At 39.6% G+C, this 23,161-nt stretch overlaps 1 protein-coding gene across 1 annotated transcript in view; it reads right to left on the bottom strand.

The window, feature by feature from the left end:
• itga4 (integrin alpha 4) overlaps positions 1 to 23,161 on the bottom strand; it is a 143,530-nt gene that overhangs the window by 70,589 nt on the left and 49,780 nt on the right. The window contains exons 14-15 of the mRNA XM_020513197.2: positions 19,525 to 19,679; positions 12,702 to 12,856 (exon numbers count right to left, since the gene is read on the bottom strand). Of these exons, the coding sequence (XP_020368786.2) occupies positions 12,702 to 12,856; positions 19,525 to 19,679 (310 nt within the window). The remainder of the gene's footprint in view (positions 1 to 12,701; positions 12,857 to 19,524; positions 19,680 to 23,161) is intronic.

The following is a 23,161-nucleotide window of genomic DNA, read 5'->3' on the forward strand; positions in this document are numbered from 1 at the left end:
AAATTTAAAAGACATTTGGATAATTACATGAATAGGAAGGTTTGGAGGGATATGGGCCAGGAGCAGACAGGTGGGACTAGTTTAGTTTGGGATTATGTTTGGCATGGGCTGGTTGGATCGAGAGGTCTGTTTCCGTGCTGTATGACTCTATGACTACATTAGTGATCTGGACTATTTGTAACAGCCTACAACCAGACCACTGATTCTTCCTTACATTTTGCATTTTCTTTCACACGAAGGGTGGAAGAAATACACATGCGAGCAAAGGACAGATATTCATCTGATGGATGTAGTGCATTTGATGAGGGTAGCTATGAGCCAAATGGAGCACCCTGTGCAAGAGCTGGGGAGATTGACAATGGTGAATTGGTAACTAGGGAAGTGTTGAATGGCAAAGAGTATAAAGGCTTTGCTACTGAAATTTTAGTGGATGGGAGGACTATTGTGATGGAGTATGCTTGGTAGGCAAACAAAACCATGGCTAGTGGATTTAAAGCACAATTGAGAGTCTTTTTTTTTGCTATTTATTCATTCACAAGATGTGAGTGTCACAGCCTAGGCCAGCATTTACTGCCTGACCATAAATGCCCAGAGGGCAGTTAAGAATCAACCACATTGCTGTGAGTCTGCAGTCACGTGTAGACCAGACCAGGCAGGAATGGCAGTTTGCTTCCCTAAAGGGCATTAGTGAACCAGAGATGTCTTTTTTTGACAATCAACAACAGTTTCATGGTTTTAGACTCTTAATTCCAGCCTTCTTATTGAATTCAAATTCTACTATCTTCCACAGCAGGAATTGAACGTGATTCCCCAGGTCATTATCTGGGTTCCTGGATTAAAAGTCTAACAATAATACCACTAGGCCACTACCTCCCCTAAACTCCTCCACAAAAATGTACTTGATTGCCCAGACTTGTTAGGTCTTTAAAATTAGTTCCTGCATTGCATCTAGGATTGGAGGACAGACTTCCTGCTGTACATTTCCATTTCCACTTTCTTGATGAAAAGAGGTGGGGTTTTTTTTCTAACGTTATGGCTGGGGAAAGGTATTTTGTTCCTGCTCGAACAGTAGCCAGCTATAAATGCAAGGATGTGTTAGCAGTCGTGGGTGCTCCTTTGCTCAATGAGCAGCATTCAGCATAAGCACACCCTGATTTCTCCACTTTCCATTTGCGTAATGTCTCTTTACAGTGGAAAGAGTGTCATGTTGGCATACGTCATGCTTGTTGCGCGTCTTGGAGATGTAAACCCCAGAATTCAAAACTGATTGCTTCAATGCAGTTTCAATTGCACATTCTGACCCACTGATGTGGCTTCTGGGTTTTGCTCACACGTGTGCTGCCTTCAGATTAATATCAGGGCCACTAATTCGGATACCTCACCTGCTTAAATCAGCTCTATTATGATAGCTTAAGGAGGCAACCAAGAGATGAGAAATAGTTCTGCAGAGCCAGAACTGCAGTGTCACAGGCTGTCACGTTAATGGGAAAATCTGATTAAAAACATGACAAAAGAGATGTCTCCAGATGTTGACACAATTAACTTTGAAATCCTCAGAGGAACTGCTGACATAGAACTTCTGAATGGAAATATGACAGGATCTACAAATTTTAATAAGCTACAGTTTTAGAGCCAGAAAATGAGTGTCAATAAATTTTATTTAGGAAGTAGGTAAAAAGGTATCAGTCAGTAGGTAGAAAGTGACATATACACAGAGGTGGATTTGTTTGAGAAAGGACTGTGATCCCCTGTGATGTTCCCGGAGTTAAATAACAAATTAGCATTTAATATCTAGATGAAGAATGGCCACTTTGGCAATGTATCAGAAGGATACCATCACCCACGGAATTGCACAACCTCATAAATCAAAAAAAAATTAGGAATATGGTGAGACGATGTCACTATTCACATCTGTTCCAACATGCCAGTTTCATTATGGTATTGGAAGAAACTAGAATAATTAATGCTGGATGTGTGCATCTTTTCCTAGTCCAGTGGTATATGTAAAAAAGCCAAACAGTACGTTCAATGCAACTAGTTCAAGGGGAAAAACAAAATACAGGCAAACAGCAGAATCTGTATGCCCAAAGCATCAGAACCCGACTTTTCTCTCTACACATCCTAATTAGCCTATCATACATTTCCAAAACTTTTCTTTAAGGCTTCTAGAAGCTGCAAGTTGACCCTTTATGGTGCGCTGCCACAAAGTTTCCAATTCAGATCCTGGTCTATGCCAAATAATTTAGTGACAGCTGACACAGAGGCTGCCAAATGTAAGAAGCATCAATAGCCTCAGTTAGGAAGAGTAAATTAAGCTGGAATCGCTGTACTCAGTTGCTGTCCGCTGAGCATGCAAGGCACATATCAGAGAAATATAGGTTCAGTGACAGATAGAATGCCCTCCTCAGCTGAATAGCTTCTCCTATATCGACTGTTCAGGCTTGTATACACTGAATGACCATTTGGGCAAGGTTGTTATCAAAGTAGTTGGCAGCTATGGAATTGAATCTCACTGAAAGTGCTTTATGTAGTTAACGCAGAGCGAATTTATCGATTTCTAATCACCTACTGTGCAAAATATCCCAAGTTATTTGTGTAAGCAATGTAAACAGCTTCAAGCTGTAACTATTACAATGTTGGACTTGATTGAATTATTCCCAGGTGCATGTGGTGATAGACAATGCTTGTCCTTCCACAGGCTTACTGTTTCCATTCATACATACATACATGCTTGCTTGCTTTGACCTAAATTGAATGTCATTTAATCCATATTAATTTTCCACAAGGTCTCTTATACATCTGCAGTACATTAACTTAATGTATCTAATTACCAATTGATTATTCTGTTCTCTGAATTGATAGAATTTAAGTGCATTCTAGAAAGCACTTCATTTGAAAGAGAATCAAACATTTACCCTCGACAGCTTAGATTCCTTTCATAAGAAACTAAAAGCACTGATATCTGGTTCATTTTCTCAGATTCTGAAAGTGTGCTTGGCGGCCGACAGTTAAAGAGCGATGTAACACCTAAAAAAATTCTCATCATTTCTCAATCCCTTGTTTCCCGTAAAATAGGGTAAACCAAGTTCAAATTATTGATTTATCAACATCTTTAATTACATTTGCAATTACTTAATATTACAAACCACTTTTCTTATATTTCACAGATATAATAAAACCCGTTTGGTTTAGTTTGGTTTATTATTCAGCAGAGAACTTAGCTGTAAGAGAGATGGACATTTAGGTAGGAATAGTGTCCTTGGGATCTAGAAAAACGATTTCTGAATTCATGCTCTTGGCAGTGAGTCTAGCTTCTTGACAGCTTGCATTGGCAGTGTGTGCATTTGCTGACCAACTTTTTTCTATCCTTCTGGATTGGATTTCCAATAGGTATTGCAGTTATCACTGCTCCCAACTGACAGCACAAACATTTAAAACAACCACTCAAAAAATACAGAATCAGATCCAGGTCTGAGAGACTAGAAGCTGACAATAGATGTAAAGAGTCTCAAGCAGAAGTCCTAATCAATCAACCATTCGCCAGCTGCAGGCAAAATTCAGCTGTACTCTTAGTGGGACCATGAATCCAAATGCTGCTTGGGCAGCCTCACAATTCTACCCGCGGGGATTTGAAAATTTAAAATAAAATGGTATGTTCCTTGCGTGCTTTCTGTTGATGGAGGATGCGCACAGTCAATTAGTAGCCAGGAAATCCAAGCAGAGCAACTCTGAAGGGCTTCTATCCTTAAGCGGGTTAATGCATTTTTTTTGGATCCCTGTGCGCTCTGTGCCTCAGACCTGTCTGAACATGAGGGCAGCCACTGATAGACATGATCAAAGAAAAGGTACTTTACAGGGTCATTCTTTTGATGCTGAAGGGAGGAAGTCAACTTAATAAATCAATTACGCAGTCAGCGCGAGAAGCCAGGTAATGCAGATGGTGAAATACATCAATGCAGTTTCTCATGTTTGTAGAGCAGACTATTCGAGGAAAGGTTTGCTAGACTGAGAAAGGCTGTCAAAATAGCATTAGCTAAAGGGCACCAATTCAAAGGAAACAAATACCTTTATACAAAAGCCAAGCATTCCAGTTAACAGCATGGTATCCCATCAGCCTGCAAAGCACTAACCAAAATCCTGTGATCTTACATCCCCCTATAACTATCTTTTTAAAACCAAAGGAGCAAAGGGAAATATTTTTTTCCCTGGTACCCCTGCCCCATATTCTTACACCAAGTCACTTTCAGGTGCATTTATTTATTTAGAAGTTAGAAGTATGCCGCAGCCTTTCAGAATTAATTTTAATTCTCCTCAATGTTCCACCTATCTTTCCAGGTGATATTTTATGGGCCAATCCACTAGGTAGTGAGCCTTCAAATTTTATTTTATACCTTATGATTGTAGGTGCCTCAGTCCCATGTTTAGTTGCTGGCAGATACCAATCTGCCTCCCCACAAGTTTCCAAGCTAATCCTGCTCCTCTCTGCCATAAGGCTTTGTAATGACCCTGATAAATTTCATCTTTTAGCTGCAAGCCAAGCAAATCTTCCATTTGCTTTTCCTGCACAAAATCCTAGCTGAATTAGAAACCCGCCCAGTGAACGATGAAGTTAAAGGTTTTTTCTGCTTGAAGTCCAGACTTAACCATCATCTCCTGTTGGTTCTCCCAATTTGGTGAGATGCAGTCAGTAAAGCAAAGTTGCCTCTGGCAGTTCCCAAACTACACTGCTTGCTTCTATTAGCAAAAATACACACATAAAATCCATCTAACCAAATCCATCAATGGCAACATGGCATGCTTTGAGATTATGATAAATTATTTTACCTTCAATGCCAGTCATTTATTCATATTGGCAAAAAAAATTCAAACAAAAAGGCCTTTCTCCAGACTTGCTGGATCCACAAAAAAACGTTTACAAAACTGTTTTCAATTTCTCTCCACCTGAAATTATGTTAAATGTTTTATTGAAGAGAGAATCTTATAGCTCTATTAAACTGGGATTAAGTTTCTGAAGAAGGGTCTAGGCCCGAAACGTCAGCCTTCCTGCTCCTATGATGCTGCTTGGCCTGCTGTGTTCATCCAGCTCTACACCTTGTTATCTCTTATCCCCATTCCCATTCGCTTTTGTGACTCTACCCATTACCTTAAAAAGTAACCAATGCTTATTTTAGAAGTGTAATAAACACAAGCTCCTTTGAATTACAGTTTCAGAGTTATCACCAATTTTATCAATCACATGTCCAATTATCTTGCATTTCACCTCCAACATAAGAGTTATGTCAGAAAATAAAAGTTATATTTAAAACTCACGAATTATGAGTCATGTTTGAGTAACAGTACTTGTCTGCTGTAAGTGTAATATTTTTTGATACACTGGGCTGAATATTGACTTTAAATTGAACAGCTTAGTGCTTGGAGGCAGATCGGGAGTCTATGAGAAGAGCCAAGTTTAAAGAATGAAAAATCTGTTTTGTGACCCAAAATCACCTTTACCTGTCTGTTTCCCTTTTTAACTGAAGCTAAAAGCCGAGTGAGTAACCAACCACATCCAAGGAGGGTGGGCTACAATTTTAAACATGATAATGAGGCTGCAAGTCACACTATCATTCAAAGCCTCCAAAACATTTGGAATGTCCAGCAGCTTCATCGCAGCAAGGTCTTGGTGGATGCAGGGGCAGGTATCTGATCACTTACCTCCTCGATCTAGATTTCTAGCTGAAAACCCTTAAACCTCCATTTGGAGAATGACATCCAATTAAACCACCCTCTTACCCCTCCTTCCCCAACTCCAATTTAAATCAGCTCTGGTCAAACCACTGAACCCCACCCCCACTCCACCTCATCATTTGGTCACTCACTTCAATTCCGCCGATCGACATGTTCCTGGCCTGACCCGGTCTCTTTCTGTAATCTTGAGCATGCGCCATCACCCCCTCTTAATCTTGTGACATATTCCCTGGTGAAACAGTGACACACTTCCAGGTCGACAACCTGATTCTCCAAATAACAGCCTTTCTGCAATTCTGGTTTCTCCATTAAAAGACAGCCTCCAGAACTGACATAGTGGGGGAGTGGATAACAGTGTCATTCAAGTGAATTGCTTTGTCTTGGATACTGTTGAGTTTCTTGAGTGACGTTGGAACTGCGCTCATTTAAATTAGTGCAGATTAGCCCACTATATTCCTGATTTGTGCCTTTTAGACGGTAGAAAAACACTGGGGAGACAGGGGAGGTCTTGTCTGCTGCAGAATTCCTAGCCTCTGACGTTCTCTTGCAGCTACAGTATTTACATGGTTGGTTTAGTTCAGTTTCTGGTCAATGATAATCCCCAGGATGTTTGGGGTGGGGCTGGGGGTGGAATTCAGTGACGATAATGCCATTGAATATCAAGGGGGAAGGAGTAGGTTCTCTTTTGTTGGAGATGGTCGTTGCTTAGTACTCAAGCACAAATGTTACTTGTGATTTATCAGCACAAGCCTAAATATTGTCCAGGTCCTGCTACATAAGGGCACAGACAACTTAAGTGCATGAGGGTCATGAATGGTGTTGAACGTTGTTTGTTGATGATTGTATAATCTCACTTCAGACTTTGTAGTGAAAGGAAGGGTCATTAATGAGGTAGATGAAGACAGCTGGACCAAGGACACTCCTCTGAGGAACTCCTGCAGTAAGGTCCAGATGTTGAGATGACTAACATCTAACAGCTACCATCCTTGTGCCAGGTAACACTCCAACCAGCAGAATGCTTTCTTCCCGATTCCCATTTACTCCAGTTGTGTAGGGTCTCCTTTATGCCACACTGTCAGCTGCTGCTTTGATTTCAAGGGCAATCACTTTCATCCCATCTTTGATGTTCGGATCTTTTGGCCATGTTTGAATCAAGGCTCCCCTTGATGCACGATAGCATTGTCAACAACCTCCTAACACTGGTTTGCTCATGGTCAAGATGACCAAGAGTAGACAGATAAGGCAATAATTGGCCAGGATGGATTTATCCTCCTGTGCACAGGACATACTTGGGCAAAGTGTCCGTATTGTCATGTAGGTTATATCAGGGGAGAGTAACCGGCTCATGTCTCTCAGTCTGGGTTCCAACAGGGCCACTCACCTTTTGACTTCATTACAGCCTTGATTTAAACATGGACAATAGAGCTGAACTTCAAAGATGGAGCAAAAGTGGTTGCCCTTGAAATCAATGCAGCAGTTGACAGTGTGGCATCAAGGAGCCCCTACACAGCTGGAGAGAATGGGAATCAGGAGGGAAACATTCCACTGGCTGAAGTGTAGATGACAATACTGTAGCCGTGCTGGAACAGCTTGGCTAAGGGTGTGGCTAGTACTGAAGAACGAGTTTTAATACTATTGCTCCATCGTTGTCAGGGCCATAGCTTTTACAGTATCCATTGATTTCAGCTCTTTCTCACTGTCATTTAGATTGAAAACAAATTAGTTGAAGACAGGTATCTGTGATGCTGGGGAGCTCTGTATGTAGACGTGCACCGTCCACTTGACAATCCTGGAATAAGGTGGATACAACTACATCAGCCTCGTCTTTTGCACCAGTGGGCTCCCACAGCAGCATGGTGGCTCAGTAGTTAGCACTACTGTCTCACAGCACCAGGGACCCGGGTTCGATCCCAGCCTTGGGTGACTGCGTGGAGTTTGCATATTCTCCCCATGTCTGCGTGGGTTTCCTTCCACAGTCCAATGATGTGCAGGTTAGGTAGACTGGCCATGCTAAGTTGTCCATAATGTCCAGGGATGAGTGGCTAGGTGGATTAGCCATGAAAAATGTAGGGTTACAGGGATAGGGTTAGGATGTGGGTGGGATGCTCTTTGGAGGGCAGTGTGGACTCAATGGGCCAAATGGCCTACTTTCACACTGTAGGGAATCTATGATCTATGATCATTCAGGATGGGGACAGTGTGGGGCCTCCTCCTCCTGTTGGTTATTTAATATTGCTGCTAATAGCATAGAGCACTTCATGGATTTCCAATTTTGAGTTGATGATCTGTTCAAAGGCTGTCTAATTTAGCACAGTGCTAGTGCTAAGGCCAAGATCAATCCAATTTTTCCTTCTTGTTGGTCGACGCACTATCTGCAACCAACCCAGTTCAGCAGCTATGTCCCTTAGAACCCAGACACATCAGTCAGCAGCAATGCTGCAGATGGACTTTGAAGTCCCCCACCCATTGTACACTCTGTACCCTATCCAGCTTCAGTGCTTCCTCCAAGTGGTGTTGAACATGGACTACAATGTGGAGAAATGAGAGGTCATCTACTTTAGTAGGGAAAACAGAATTATGGAGCACTTCTTCAAACGGTGAGAGGCTGGGAAGATTTGGCCTTCGCAGGGAGTTGTGCATCCTTGTTCAGGAGTTACTGAAAGTTAATATACAGGAAGCAATTCAGATGGCAAATAGCATGCTGCCTTCGAATCCCCTTGTACTGGAGTAAGGATGACTTATTGCAATTATATAGAGGTCTGAAGAGATTACACCTGGACTATTATGTTATGTTCTGGTCTCCTTATCTAAGGAAAGATACACTTGCTTAGAAAGAATGCAGTAAAGTTTCATCAAGTAATTCCTGGGATGGAGCAATTGCCTTATAAATACACCAGGCCTACATTTACTAGAGTTAAGAGAGGTGGTCGCATTCAAACATACAAAATTCTGATAGGGATTGACAGGGTGAATGCTGAAAGGAGGTTTCCTTAAACTGGGGTTCTAGAATCAGAGGACAGAGTCTCAGAATATGGGGGAAGTAATTTAGGATTGAGAAGAAGTAATTTCTTTTCACAGACTGTGAACTTTTGTAATTCTCTGACTGAAGGAGTTTTGGAGGCTTAATCATTGAGTTTGTTCAAGACTGAGATGGATGGGTTTCAGGATATCAAAAAAGTCAATATGGATACGTGGATAATGCAGGGAAATCGGATTGAAGTAGATCAACCATGATCTCAATATTTCTTACATTAAGTTCCTATACCAGTGACCCCCCTTTCCTCTCCAAATGTCATGCCAGCTATACCCTCAGTGTTAATAATACAACTAATTAAGGTTAATTTATTAATTTATTTATTAGGTAGATTATTATGCCTCACTGGGGCAGTGCACTGGAATTCAAGATCCACCAGTCACAAAGTTGTCATAGAAGTTACACAAAATTCCCAAATTTACCCAGTTTTCAGACCAAGGCTGACAGAAGGCATGAACCAGGTTTCTGTATTTAACAAAAATCATTATTTAACTAAGTATGCTCTAACTAGAGGCAAACAGTTTTGAATAGTTATATAACTCTAATCTCCTCAAACTCTATCTTACACAGAAAAACATACAGGCAGGGACAAATAGGTTATGTGTAGAGGAAAACTGGGAGGCAGTTCAATGATTGCTTTTCATATGGTGCTGAGCTGAAGCTTAATGATTCTTATACTGGTCAAATCATTGCTTGTCAGTCACCTTTCTTTGGCTGCTTCCACTAGTTAGCAAGAGACACATGATAGCTGGTTCACTTATAGAGACAGGGACAGCCATGGACAGTTACTATAGGAAGCATGAAGAAGCATCCCATTATGCTTAGCTAGACACAGACACTGAGCCTCAGAGTCATTCACTCCAAGGAAGCAGCGAAGTAAAGCCATGGTGTGCAGTGCACAGCACAACACTGAGCTCTGTGAAACCCTTGTTAGCTCTTATCAAACAGTCCACACAAGTTTGTTGAGGCAGTAGATTTGCATTTAAACCAAGTCTTTTTCTGACTTTGGTGGTTCAGGGCTCTGATTGGAGTTTGTGGAGATGTCCATGAGAGGGTTTTATTTTGTGTCAGCTTAGTCTTTAATGGGTGCCCCTCATCACTCAGAAGCCATCTACTGTAGCTGAATGGAGGTATGAATTGCTGAGGCACCAGAGACTACAAAAAGGATAAAGTGGGCAGGGCAACTCCTGGAAATTCTGGAGGTATCTGCTGGATCCTTTTGCAGTGATCTCATACCAACTGCTCATTAAAATCACTGGAAACCTTTATGATTAACATTTTCACCTGGCCAATCCAATAAAGCATTAATCTCCAAGTGGATGCAGACAATAGCTTTCTGGACCAGAGAGGAAATTCTGCCTTAGATGTGTAGCATACAGACCTCTGGCACAACCATTTGAGGTATGGGATTGCCTCTGAAACAATGCACCCATCTGCTTGATAGAGCTGTGGGTTGTGAATTGCAAAATTCCACAGAACTCACTGACTGAACACTGTAACAGGCTCAAAGCATAAAAACACAAGGTGACAGTCACCTTCATTGCCACAAGCACACAGGGTGTTCACCTGCTCGGAAAGTCTTTCTGCTGAAGGGTGCAGAAGTCATTCAAACACCTGACATGATAACCTGAGTTTCAGAGGCACTGCTGCACTGACAAGCCAAGGAAGCTGACCATTGGCCTGTAGATCTTATTTCAAAGGCATTCCTTCTGCTCTGTCCAGGAGCTGTTTGCTAGGTGGGATCATGTGGGCCCGGTACAGCTGGCTATCCTTTTATATCCACTTCCTATGGAACTTTTTTTCATGCAATATCTCAAAATCTCCATGTATCTCTTTTTTACGACTCACCTGAGGACATCTTTTTTGACCAAGTTTTTTATCACCTCTCTTTAAAACGTCTCTTTTGTGGAGTTTAGAAGCAGCTTACAATGCTTTCTACAAAAGAAAGCTACCTCCAGTTCTCTCAATCCCCTTTCCATTAGAGTCTTGGTTAATCACTTAATCACCTTGATTAATCACTTAACCATCGTAATAACTTCCATTTCATTACTTTGGTAAACATTTTCTTCAAGTAAAAACTTCACATCAGCAAAACTCCCCATAATTATTCCTATTTCAGTAATTGATTTTCCAGCAAAACACATACTTAATTCCAATTGAAACAAGTTTTTCCACCTAATTCATAAAATAAATTAAATGCTGGCATTTCTTTTTGAGTTAAGACTTCAAATTAAATCCTGTGTTCAGCAGATTAAAAGAAAAACTTGTTAGGAAAGACACAGTTAGATTTTAAAACCTATGTAGAGAAATGTGCAACAAGGTAGACTTTCAACTAAAAATTCACAAAAGGTGCTCAAGATGGAAGTGAGGCAAATACTTGACAACAGCAAATTATATGCAAACGTTAATTATGAAAATGATGTTGCAAAGTATGTCAAAAGAACCTTGTGTAAAATTATATAATTTTCATTTATAGGACTTTCATTTACAAATCTGTTTTAAAAATGAGTAGAGCATACTAATGGCACAGTACTTATATCCACAGAGTAGAGATGAAGTTTATTAGTGCCCAGACTGCAGATACTTCAGTATGTCCCCGTAGGAAAGGAATTCAGAGATGGTTTGAGTTATAAGGAGAGGCTGGATAGGCTGGTACTTTTTTCCCTGGAGCATAAAAGGTTGGGGGTGACCTTAGAGGTTTATATTATTACGAGGGGCATAGATAAGGATAATAGCTAAGGTCTCTTCCCTCAGGTAGGGGAATTCAAAACTAGAGGGCATAGATTGTAGGTGAGAGCCAAAACATTTAAAAGGGACCAGAGGGGCAACTTTTTCACACAAAGGAAGTGGTAGATGCAGGTACAGTTACAACATTTAAAAGACATTTGGACAGGTACATGAATGTGAAAGCTTTAGAGGGATATGGACCAAATGTAGGCAAATGGGACTGGTTTAATTTGGGAAATCTGGTCGGCATGGACGAGTTGGACTGAAGGGTCCGTTTTGGACTGAAGGGTCCATTTTGGTGATGTATGACTCTACGAAGATCAGTGACAAAACTCACTTCAAGCCATTCACTCCGTGTTCCATGCATAGGGTGACAACTATGATTAAAGCAAGAGGGTCAATTTGAGAAATTATCCCGAGACTGAGGACTACTACTAAAATATTTCCATAGGCATAACACTTCTTTCTAATTTCCAATTTGTCCTGTTCAAAATGATGTCTCAGAATTCTAGCTCTTCAGTCGGTACTGCAGAAAAACTGCTGTGCTACAATGCTTCGCGCAGCACAGTGGCTCAGTTAGCACTGCCACCTCACAGCGCCAGGGACCTGGTTCGATTCCACCCTCGGGCAACTGTCTGTGTGGAGATTGTACATCATCCCCATGCCAGAGGGTTTCCTCTGGGTGCTAGATATGCAGGTTAGGTGGATTGGCCATACTAAATTGCCCATAGTGTTTAGGGATGTGCAGGCTAGGCGGATTACCCATGGGAATTGAGGGGTGGATTGGTGGGGGTGCTGGGTCTAGATGGGATGCCCTTTGAAGGGTTGGTGTAAACTCGATGGGCTGAATGGCCTGTTTCCATGCTGTAGTGATTCCACAATTCTACGGATGAATTCAGCTTCATTTCTTTCCAAATTTCTTTCAGTTTTATTATTTTAAACAACATCAAATTTAATCAACAAAACATAAGGTCTGAATTTGAGAGCTTAAAATGGGTGCTAAACTGTGATTCTACAGACAGGTACATTTTCCCTTTCTCTCAGACTCTGTTTCACCCTGATTACCACTCTGTTTAATCTCCCTATGTGCAATGCTACAGGAGAATTTCACAGCTATCTAAAATATGGAAGAATAATGCAGGAAAGAACATCTCAATTACAAATGCATTTACTTAATTTATGTATAATTACACCTGGAAAAGATTCAACTTACCCTCATAAATGCTTGATGAGTGTTACACGTAATGATATTGTGATAGATTGCAATTTGTCCTGAACTACTAGTCAAGTTGCCATCAGATCTTAAGTTAAATCTGGGAGGAAAACCGTTCCTTCTGTTAACATCGGTACTTATGTTATAGCGCAACACTGAAAGACGAAAGATAGAAATGACATTTGTTACCTGGACCAGGTTTAGAACATTACAAAGTCACAGAATTTAACTTTCAGGTATGTGTATTTAGAATAGACAGAGCTACAACACATCCACAAGATGGCACTTCATTAAAGAGCTAGAACCTGAATTGTTCAGTTTCATTCCCCACCCCCCCACCCCACCCCAAGTATTTGTACACTCTTAAGTATTTTATTTTGCTAACACTTGTAGATGCTTAGAAACAAACCAGTTACATGCATCAATTATTGTCAATATTTTATTCATAGTCTCCATCATAAAAATGCACCTCATTATTAAGGTTTCCGATCTGTGCAATTAAACAGCCTTTATAAATTTAATTTTTTTAATATATTTACTGTGCTATAAATTGTTAACAAGATTCTTTGTCTCTTGAAGTAAGCGGAATTAAGTGCTGCTAAAAGGAAGGTAGACGTCATCAAATATACCAAAGTCTCCGCATATGCAACAAAAGCTGCTTCAAACAGCTTCACATTAACTGAGCACAACAATATTTTTATAGAAAAAAACTATAGGTTTGGACATGAATATTGAATGTAATGAAACTGTATGAATACGTAAAATTGATGCTATTTACTGGTGTATTCCATTTTCAATTTTATGGGAACAATTGTAGCCAAAGTTCTTCCTCCAATTGAAATACGAATTGGGACTTCAAGTGTGATACAGGATTTACCATTTACTGTGGTTTCATAGGAATTTTGATCCATTCTGCTTATATCCTCAACATGTACAGCTGTTCGGTAAACTTCTATGGCAGTAATAAAGCTTTATCTAGTTTCCTCAAAGGCATAAAGAGATCTTTTACCTTACTCAAACAAAACCAGAAAACTTATCAAGTTCGTACCTTCAATTTAGCCTAAATTTACCAGACCATTTAAAACTAAAACAAGATATAGGTACTCAACTTCAGTGCCTAGGCTCATATTTTAAAGTAAATTTGGTTCATGATAGAAGCAGAGATGCCCAATTGCACTATTGTAACGGTTTAGCAAAGCAAACACTCATTTTAGACAGGGCAGGTCAAAACGCTTATTCAACCCCCGCCCTTTCAACAAATACTCAAAATCCCAAAAAATTAAAGTTCAATTTGCAAGAAAATTGTTTTTAAAATGTGTTAAAATTCACTTCTTGTTTTAGCAAAATAAGCTTAATTTTACTAGCTAACTGAAAACAGGAAATATATGAAACAAAACATTTTCTCCCCAGAGTACATTGGCTTCCTCAACTTTAATCAACTCTCTTATCATCCTTCATTATCTTTTAATGCACGAGACTAAAACAGCTAGGATGAAGCTAACTAGATGAAATGCAATTGTGTCTTATTTTAAAAGTAATTTCAAAGTGACACCGATTTGTTTTAGACCTTTACATCAGTCTTCCCGATGGAAGACACCAATAGCATTCTAGAATTGAAACAGAATCAGGGGGCACACTCACTTTGATCTGATTTATTACCGTCACATGTACAAACATACAGTGAACAGTGTTGTGTTATGTTCTTTACAGGCAAGTAGTACTTTACAAATGCATCAGGGTAACAGAACAGAGTGCAGGATACAATATTACAGCTGCTGAGAAGGTGCAGAGAGGGTTTGGCTAGCACAGTGCCTTTGAGAAAATGATGGTGAGCTGCCTTCTTGAACCACATCAGTCCACCTGCTGTGGGTAGACCCACAGTGCCATTAGGGTTGAAATTCCAGGATTTTGACCTTGGGACACTGAAAGAATGGTGATTATATTCCCACATTCTGCCTCATTTTTGTACATATACAGATCTGGATCTTCAGAGAGCATAACTTCATAGTAATTGTCCTTTATTCATTAAAGTTAGCACAAAGGAGTAGAATTACTCATGTATGATCTTGGTGTCATGTAATTTTGTGAATTTGCACAACCATGCCATTGACAAGTGTGATAATTCCTTTTTAAAAAATCACCAAAAATTGCTGCTTGTTGTGTACAGTAATAATCTAGACATGACTGTAGAAGACATGATCAGATGTCGCAAAATTTGATGTGGCAAATCGTGAGGAGGAAAGCCATAGACTACAATACAATATAGAAGGGCTGAATGGCAAATGGAATTTAATGCTAAAAATGACCAGGTGATGCATTTTGGGAGGACTAAGGCAAGGGACTAAATGTTGAATGGTAGGACTCTAGGAAGTAGAGGATCAGAGGAAACTTGGTGTATATGTCCATAGATCCTTGAAGACATCAGAACAAGTAGACAACATGGGTTAAGACGACATTTGGGATATTTGCATTTATTAGTCAAGGCACTGAATTCAAGAGCCATGAAGTTATGTTGCAACTGCATATAACATTAGTTGCACCACAACTGGAGTATTGTATGTGTTTCTGGTCACCCCAATATAGGTAGGATGCGATTGCACCAAAGATGGTGCAAAAGAGACTCACCCAGGATCTTTCTTGTGCTGGACTGATTCAGCTATGAAGACAGACTAGACAGGTTGGGGTTGTTTAACTTAGAGCAGAGAAGGCTTCAGGAGTTGGGGGAACAGGGAGATCTGATTGAGGTGTAAAGAGTTCTGCAGGACACAGATAGGGTAGATAGGGAGGAACATTCCACTTAGTAAAAGGAGCTGTACATAGGTGGCACAGTTTTAAGGTAAAGAGATGGAGATTTAGAGGGTGGTGGGAATCTGGACCTCATTGCCTGAAAGGGTGGTAAAGGTAGGAACCCTCCAGACATTTAAGGTAACACTAGATGAACAGTTGAAACATCATAGCATAGAAGGCTACAGGTAAAGTGCTGGAAAATGGGATTAAAATCGATGGATGTTCGATGACCAGCATGGGCACAATGAGCCAAAGGGCCTCTTTCTGTAGAAATTCTGAAAATATAACATTGAAAGTCTGTCGTTCTGACTCCCATTCAAATGGGGTAGGTCAAGGTTTGATCTGACTTTAACCTTCAAGTTTCATGGGTATAATTATCATCAAAATAGTGCACTTTGAATAACCTATCTCCCTCGCTCATAGCAGCCCTGATGATGTAGCTTTACAGATTTCCTTTACAACCCATCAATAATATCCCGATTCATGTTTGGCAACTTCTGGGAAACACCAGCTTTTCAGCATCTCAGACAGTCACAGCTTTTTAAAAGCTTTTTTTTGGTCAGCTCAGCCAGTACCTCTAAGAGATTTGGTCTCCTTCATAGTGAAATTGTTCAACTGACCTTCTCCTGAGAGACACTTGCTCTTTCTCCTCAAGAATTCTGTGTTCTGCTTTACATCATTGTCTACTCTCCCCTTCCTATCTGCCAGCCACATCACTACATTCCTAATTTCCTTCTGTTGGCATTGCTTCCAGATCAAGGTCTGCAGGTCACATGGATCAGTATTTCTTGTTATTCAAGAAAATTTTCAATCAATTTTTTTTATAATTAATGCATACTCTGAAAAAGTTCTTTTCAAACACTAGTCATTTAGTAGTTCACAACTTGAGAATTTGTGAAAAAAAAAGACATATTGTTGAAACTCTCATTTTGCATTTGTCAGGACAGAATCACAAGAATACCAAAATTTCAATGAAACAATAATTTGTACTGGTTGAGAAAAGTGGTGCTGGTTCCTGTTTCAAGTGAATTCAAATTGGCTGACATCTTTCCACATAGAATGCACCAGGGAACAGTTATCCCAAAGATTTTATTTAACTGAAAAAGATCCAATGCCTGGACACATTATTCCTGTTCCCAGGGAACACAGCCCTGCATATGAATGTATGTAATGTTAATGAGATGCATTGCTAGCTCAACTACATCTTAATTTCATTGTTAATGTAAATTTTAGGACACTCACAATCATTCAGCAAGTACCATCCAATCATAAAATCATACAAGATCAGATGTTCTGAATTTTGTAAGTATGGGAGCAAGGGAGCAATGGGAAGCTAACTGGTCCTTTCAGCATGCTACACTATTCCACAAGATCGTGGTCCTAACTCCATTTTCCTGTATATTCACCTAACCCCTGATTATCCTGTTAAGGGCTAATTGAGGAGGATCAATACTGTCTGTTGTAAACAGCTGAAGGTATGTAAACCAGTCATTATGACCTATGACCTACATAACTGGCCTCACACCCCCACATACAACCCAGGACTCATTTGTGTGGAAGGCTTCAAAATTCAATTTCTCTTTACAATTTAGGTGATCAAGTAATGAAGAATGACAACCTTTCTTTCATTTCCTCCTTTACTTTTGACCTCACTGTGCCTGCTCAACTTCATATATTTTCTACTGTTTAAGCAGCATCATACTGAAGTTGCAGTGGATGTGTAATCATAAGTGCCACTCCTATCTATTCAACTCACAGAGGAACACAGTGTCTCTTCATAAAACATCAGAAATTTCACCCCAATACTCTGAAATTTGTCCTCTCACTTTTCTTAAAAGAAATTTTGAAAAATCTTTAAGTGCTAGCTATTAAAAGCTAAGGACAAAAGAATTGAGTTCAGGTGATTAAATGGATATTGGGCTTTGAGAAATTAGACACACTACACATGCTCAGACTGCACGATCCAAATTTGCTCCACAAAATTAAAGCTTGAGCAAAATTAATCACTTCTAAACTAGACTTTTGACACTGTGAGATAATCACCTTTATTTAAAAAAATACATTGTTAGTCATAAGAAACAATTCAAAAGAATAAGCTAATCATGTTAGAGATATTTTTACATTTCGAATTTCAACATTTTATTTAATTTCTTATTTTCAATGTTAGAAATCTGAGTAAATGAGATTAAAAAGGAGAGATTAATGTCATAACAACCATTATCCGAGGTTATACTGTAGCCCTGTCATATTAATGCAATTCAAACTCGGTGCTTAGAGTTCAATTTTACAATCAAAAACCTGTGAACTTGACAGAACAAATTAATCAGGATGGCACTGTGCAGCTTGGGTAATATTACCTTACTTCTATTGTTCAATACTGGTGTTGTGCTGCAACTTGACTGTTCCCACACATTTAATTAATTTGACTGAGTCATCTTGTCATTTCAGTACACTGCCTTTCTAATCACCACTTCCAGGTGTTCCTAGCATAGAATGTGATATACACATGTTGAAACATCATATATACATTGCCTTTGCTTTCCTGAATGGGAACACAAAATAGAACACTGACTACCACTGCATGGTCTAATAAACTAAGTAATTCTCAATTAAATAACTAATGCTTCAGATACGTGTTCACCATAATTTGAATACATAAGAAAATGAGATCAAAGTTATCAAAAGCGATTTACAGTTTTCTCATTGTTTATTATTTTCCCAATATTGTGAACTAAGGAACGTTTGAGACTTATGGCAGAGTCAAGCCTTTTGTACTGAATCACATCTGCAAAAAAACTGTGAACATGGCAATTGGAGAATTTGCACAAGTTCTGCAAATTGGAATCAGGTACAGTATTGAATAACATCATTTTATACCATTTGAATACTCTATCCAATTCTTATGAAGGACCAAGAATCATTCTTATGAGTGTCACTGCTTCACTTTTTTGTTTTTTCATAACACAATAGTGCTGGACTGATCCAGTCACTCGAAAACCAAGGCACTTTAAATGTTGTATGTGGATCATAATTAATAACAAAAATGACTAGTCCCCTTTTATAAACAAAAAGGAATACCTCTTTTGCTGTACCACCCAAAAATGTAAAAAGGCAAGAAAGAAAAAAGTTGAAGTTTAGCAAATTATAACTAATTATTTGTGAATTTAATACTTGATGTAATGTAAAATGTAATTTGATAAACAACTATTTGATCCTACGTTAATTGGGCAACCACAAGCATTTCACTGCTTGAACTATACTAGATATTTTACTGTATAGTAGACAAAAAGGTTCAAGTACTTCACCATTTTGACATAAGGGGCCTGTCACATTTTATTGTGAAATGACATTTTCAAAATTGTTTAAATTCTAGATATTCTTCATTTCAAACAATTCATTTGTATTTCTGTGAAGCTGATGTGGAGATACTAGAACAATACAACTGCAAATTAGCAATATCACTTTCTGATTTTTGTTTTAAATCATACCATAATTTCAGCAGTTGTAGCAGTAACTGAAGGTTAATTCAATGTATTACTTTCAAATAAAATGTTGCTAAGGTGCATTTTCCCATATGCAACAAAGCCTGGACTGCTTTCAAGTTAGAGCTAGTAGGTGGCAAGTAACATTTGCACCACAGAAATGCCATGAACAACATTTACAACAAACAGAACTTAAAAATCTCCTTTAGACATTCAGTAGCATGAACATCACTGAAACCCTCACAATCAACAAACAACGAGGGGGTGGATTTTGACAATGACCAGAAAGTGAGCTGGATCAGCCATGTAAACACCATGGCTACAGGAACAGGTCAGAGTAACTCACCCCCAAAGCCTGTCCACCATCTACAAGACATAAGTCAGGAATGTAATGGAGTACTCTCCACTTGCCTGGATGAGCGCAGCCCCAACAACACTCAAGGAAATCCAGGACAAAGTGGTCCACCTGCTTGGCATTATATCCACCACCTTCAGCATTCACTCCCTCCACCACCACCACCCCACAGTGGCAGGAGTACAAGTGTAATTATTACCTATGTGACCAGGAATCTTCTTTCCTTTGTGAGCAAAGCACACAGTAACACTGATGCACACAATGGGCTGCCCATTCTCAAAGCATTCCATTTTTGTACGGTTGATTGAAGGAGGTAGCTGAATGAAAGCTTCAATAACCACAACAGGCCTGCTCCTGCAATGCATGGAAAACAGAATTTATCAAATCAGAAATAAACCTTGAATTTATTTAACTGGATTAAAACTTGAGCTATGATTTGATAAATTGTTTTGAACGAACAGTGACAAACTATATAAAAAAATTTGAAGAATTGCATTAGATCATTACAAACAAAAGAAACGGTTACAAAAACATTTTGGGAGAGTTCTAGATCCAATGTCAACTCACACATAATTTTGCCATTTTGAGTCTGTTGACTAAGATTCAAGAAGTTTCACCTATACAACATATTGAACAGTGAATGGTGAACAATACAACATCCTCAAGCACTTGAAATAGCACTCTGGAAGCAAATACTAATTGATCATTTACTACATTTTCACGGACTGACTGGAAGGTGAGGGAGTTCAAGACTACACTTTAAAGAATATATGGTTGGCTTCCCAGAACTGCCTTGCACAGTAGGCATAAAAGGAAATAACTTAAAGCAACCAATGCAAGTTAGGCACTACAGGCTCAGATCTAGATGATCTACCTGCAGAGTCCCATCACTGTACAGCACAATGTGTTCTGGAATCATTAGAATCCCAGTGCTTTGTTAGTGAACTCTGCAACCAGCCAACACACTATTTTCTTCCATTGTATAAGGTAATTGTTCAGAAGGAAGTAACATTTAACAATTTTTGGCTCCACCCATCTTACTGATATCTCTCAGACAGTCTGTAGGTGGAGACGAGGAGTTCTACTTTAGTTTTCAAAGAGAGATTTATCTACACCAGTCCCTAAGGTCCCAGATGTGATGTCTGACCAAATGCAATAAATATTATCCATGTACAATGCCTCTTCTGTAGATTCTCTGTGGTTGTATCTTCCCTATCGCTTATCATTAGATAGGCCAAGACAATGACAGAGCAAAGAAAACGGAGGATTAATGGCAACAAACTAGTTCAAACAACTTTTACCCAGTACAAGAGTTTACAAGGTGTAGAGCTGGATGAGCACAGCAGGCCAAGCAGCATCAGAGAAGCAGGAAGGCTGACGTTTCGGGCCTAGACCCTTCTTCAGAAACTTAATCCCAGTTTAATAGAGCTATAAGATTCTCTCTTCAATAAAATGAAGAAGGGTCTAGGCCCGAAACGTCAGCCTTCCTGCTCCTCTGATGCTGCTTGCCTGCTGTGTTCATCCAGCTCTACACCTTGTTATCTCAGGTTCTCCAGCATCTGCAGTTCCTACTACCCCTTTACCCAGTACAATATACTGATGAATGCGGCAAATACCAAGAGGAAGGGTCCTTTGGGAAAATATCACACCTCCTAGAAGGGATTTAATTAGGAAGGATAGCAGACTTAGTATCACACATTTAAAGAAAAAACATGTCTCAAGGGATAACTTTATGCCAACCCAACTTGTCAACATGCACACATTACATGATGGAGTAAGCAACTGCCCTGCAATTTATTTTGGCACTGTTCTGTGCAATTATTATCTGAAACTTTTCTCACAATATAGCAACACACGATGGCTTTCACAGGCACTTGAATAGCAGGGCATGACAATGAAGGAAGAGAGTCTTCGGCAGAATTACTCAGATGTGATTGGAGCCTTCACAAAATGGTTCATTAATGGGACTGCTTGAAGTCATCTTGACCTTGCTGCACTGTTGTGACTGCAAATTGCTCACTGGTATTGTCATCTACTTATTTTGGTATTACTTTGCCATTCTAATCATCAATATGTATGCCAAAGCTTCTTTTCAGGGCAGTGAGTAGAGAATGTAGCAGACAAATGTGCTGGAAGCCCTGAAGATCAGCTGTTCTATATCTGTCTCATAATACTTAATACCTATGAACTGATGCTTCAAAGTACCAATAATACTGGTTGTAGCATGCAGTTTGTTTCAATGCATTCTGTTTGTATTGGATAATGCGACATGAGCCATGAGTACATCAGACAATTTTGATCTTCCAAAATGCCACTGCCTTACATGATGCAGTCCACAATACATGTACAACTTATTTCCAAATCTCAGTTTTAAAATGTGGTAAATATAGATAATAGGCTATGATCAAATACCCCACATGCTCCACAAACAGCAAATGCAATCAAGTCAGATCCCATGGATTTCTCAGCATTTCACTCCAGATGTTATTGATACATGGGTCATCAAATCTCATTGATCTTCACAGGATTAAAATTCTTCATTGTTGCTGATCTGATCTTGAAGCTCCCTGTCAAGAACCATGGACTGCCTGAACTGCTTTTATTCTGGTCAATCATCCTCCTTTCTTTGTTCTAAGCACCCCTTCATTCTGAAATGACATTCCAATATTCAATCACAAGCATAACTCCAGCTCTTCATGAAGCCAATCCTGCCCCAGATCCCATCCATGTGCCCCACCCAGCTCCAATTTTGCCCAGTTGCAGTCGGCAAAAAACAGCTTGTGAGCTTTTTAACCACCATACTCGCAACCATGCTGAAGCGTTAATGTTCACAGGCTTCTTTTGAACCTTTCATCATTTCCCCATTAGAGACCCAGCCACCTTCTCACTTTTTCAACTCCCTAGGACTTCTTCCAAGCCCTGCAAAACTTAGCTGCCTAATTCCTAAAATTTTATCTTAAGATCTACTGGCACAGGGACAGCGAGCAGCTCTCGATTCTGCACAAAGAAAGAATCTATATAGTTCAGCTGCCCTCCCAGGAGTACAGTGAAGCTGTGCTGCTTAACTCCGAATCTACATCTCTCTCCTCCAATTCTCCTCAGTGATGGAGAAACTTCATGAGTGACCTATTGAAGGTTTGTGATAAGCCTCTTACCTTAGCTGGGAAGAACTATATGTTGCCACCAGGCACCTCTTGGAATTGTATGTTCCATAAAAGTTGCCAGTCAGATCGTTACCTTGCTTGGTACAAAAATGGATATCAAAGAAAGATTTGGTCATAAAACCGGCAGGTGGATTGTGGGTCTTCTGGACAAATGCTGATCACAAATGGAGAATGGAGATGATTTTCCAGACTGGCCTTGGAATCTTTTTCTCCCTTTCAGGAGACTGAAAGATTGATGGTGTGCAGTGCTTCAGGCATTGTAGTTATGTGGGGTATGGTTGATGAATCAACTTTTGGTTTTGCCCACTGATTTTACATATTTTTACGTAGGATGAAGGATGAACACTGATCCTTGCATGCAAGTTTTGATCCTTTGGATTCTGGAAAAAAACTATTTCTGTAGCTTCCTAAACAAATACATCATGATTTCCTTCTGGTTAGCAAGGTGAATGACACTAAATGCTCCTCTTCCAGTTTGGAATGTAGCAATAAAATTATGGTGCCTGGTAATAATTTCCTTGTTACATTGCAACAGTGACTATGCATCAAATGTGCTTAATTGGCTGTAAGGTGCATTGTGTTATACTGATCATATAAGAGGCACTATATAATTGCAACTCTTTCTTTTCACATTTGAGGTTGCACATTTTCTTCAAGTAGATACATAGCAGT

The sequence above is a fragment of the Rhincodon typus genome, chromosome 7 (assembly GCF_021869965.1).
Source record: "Rhincodon typus isolate 14 chromosome 7, sRhiTyp1.1, whole genome shotgun sequence".
Taxonomy (NCBI): domain Eukaryota; kingdom Metazoa; phylum Chordata; class Chondrichthyes; order Orectolobiformes; family Rhincodontidae; genus Rhincodon; species Rhincodon typus.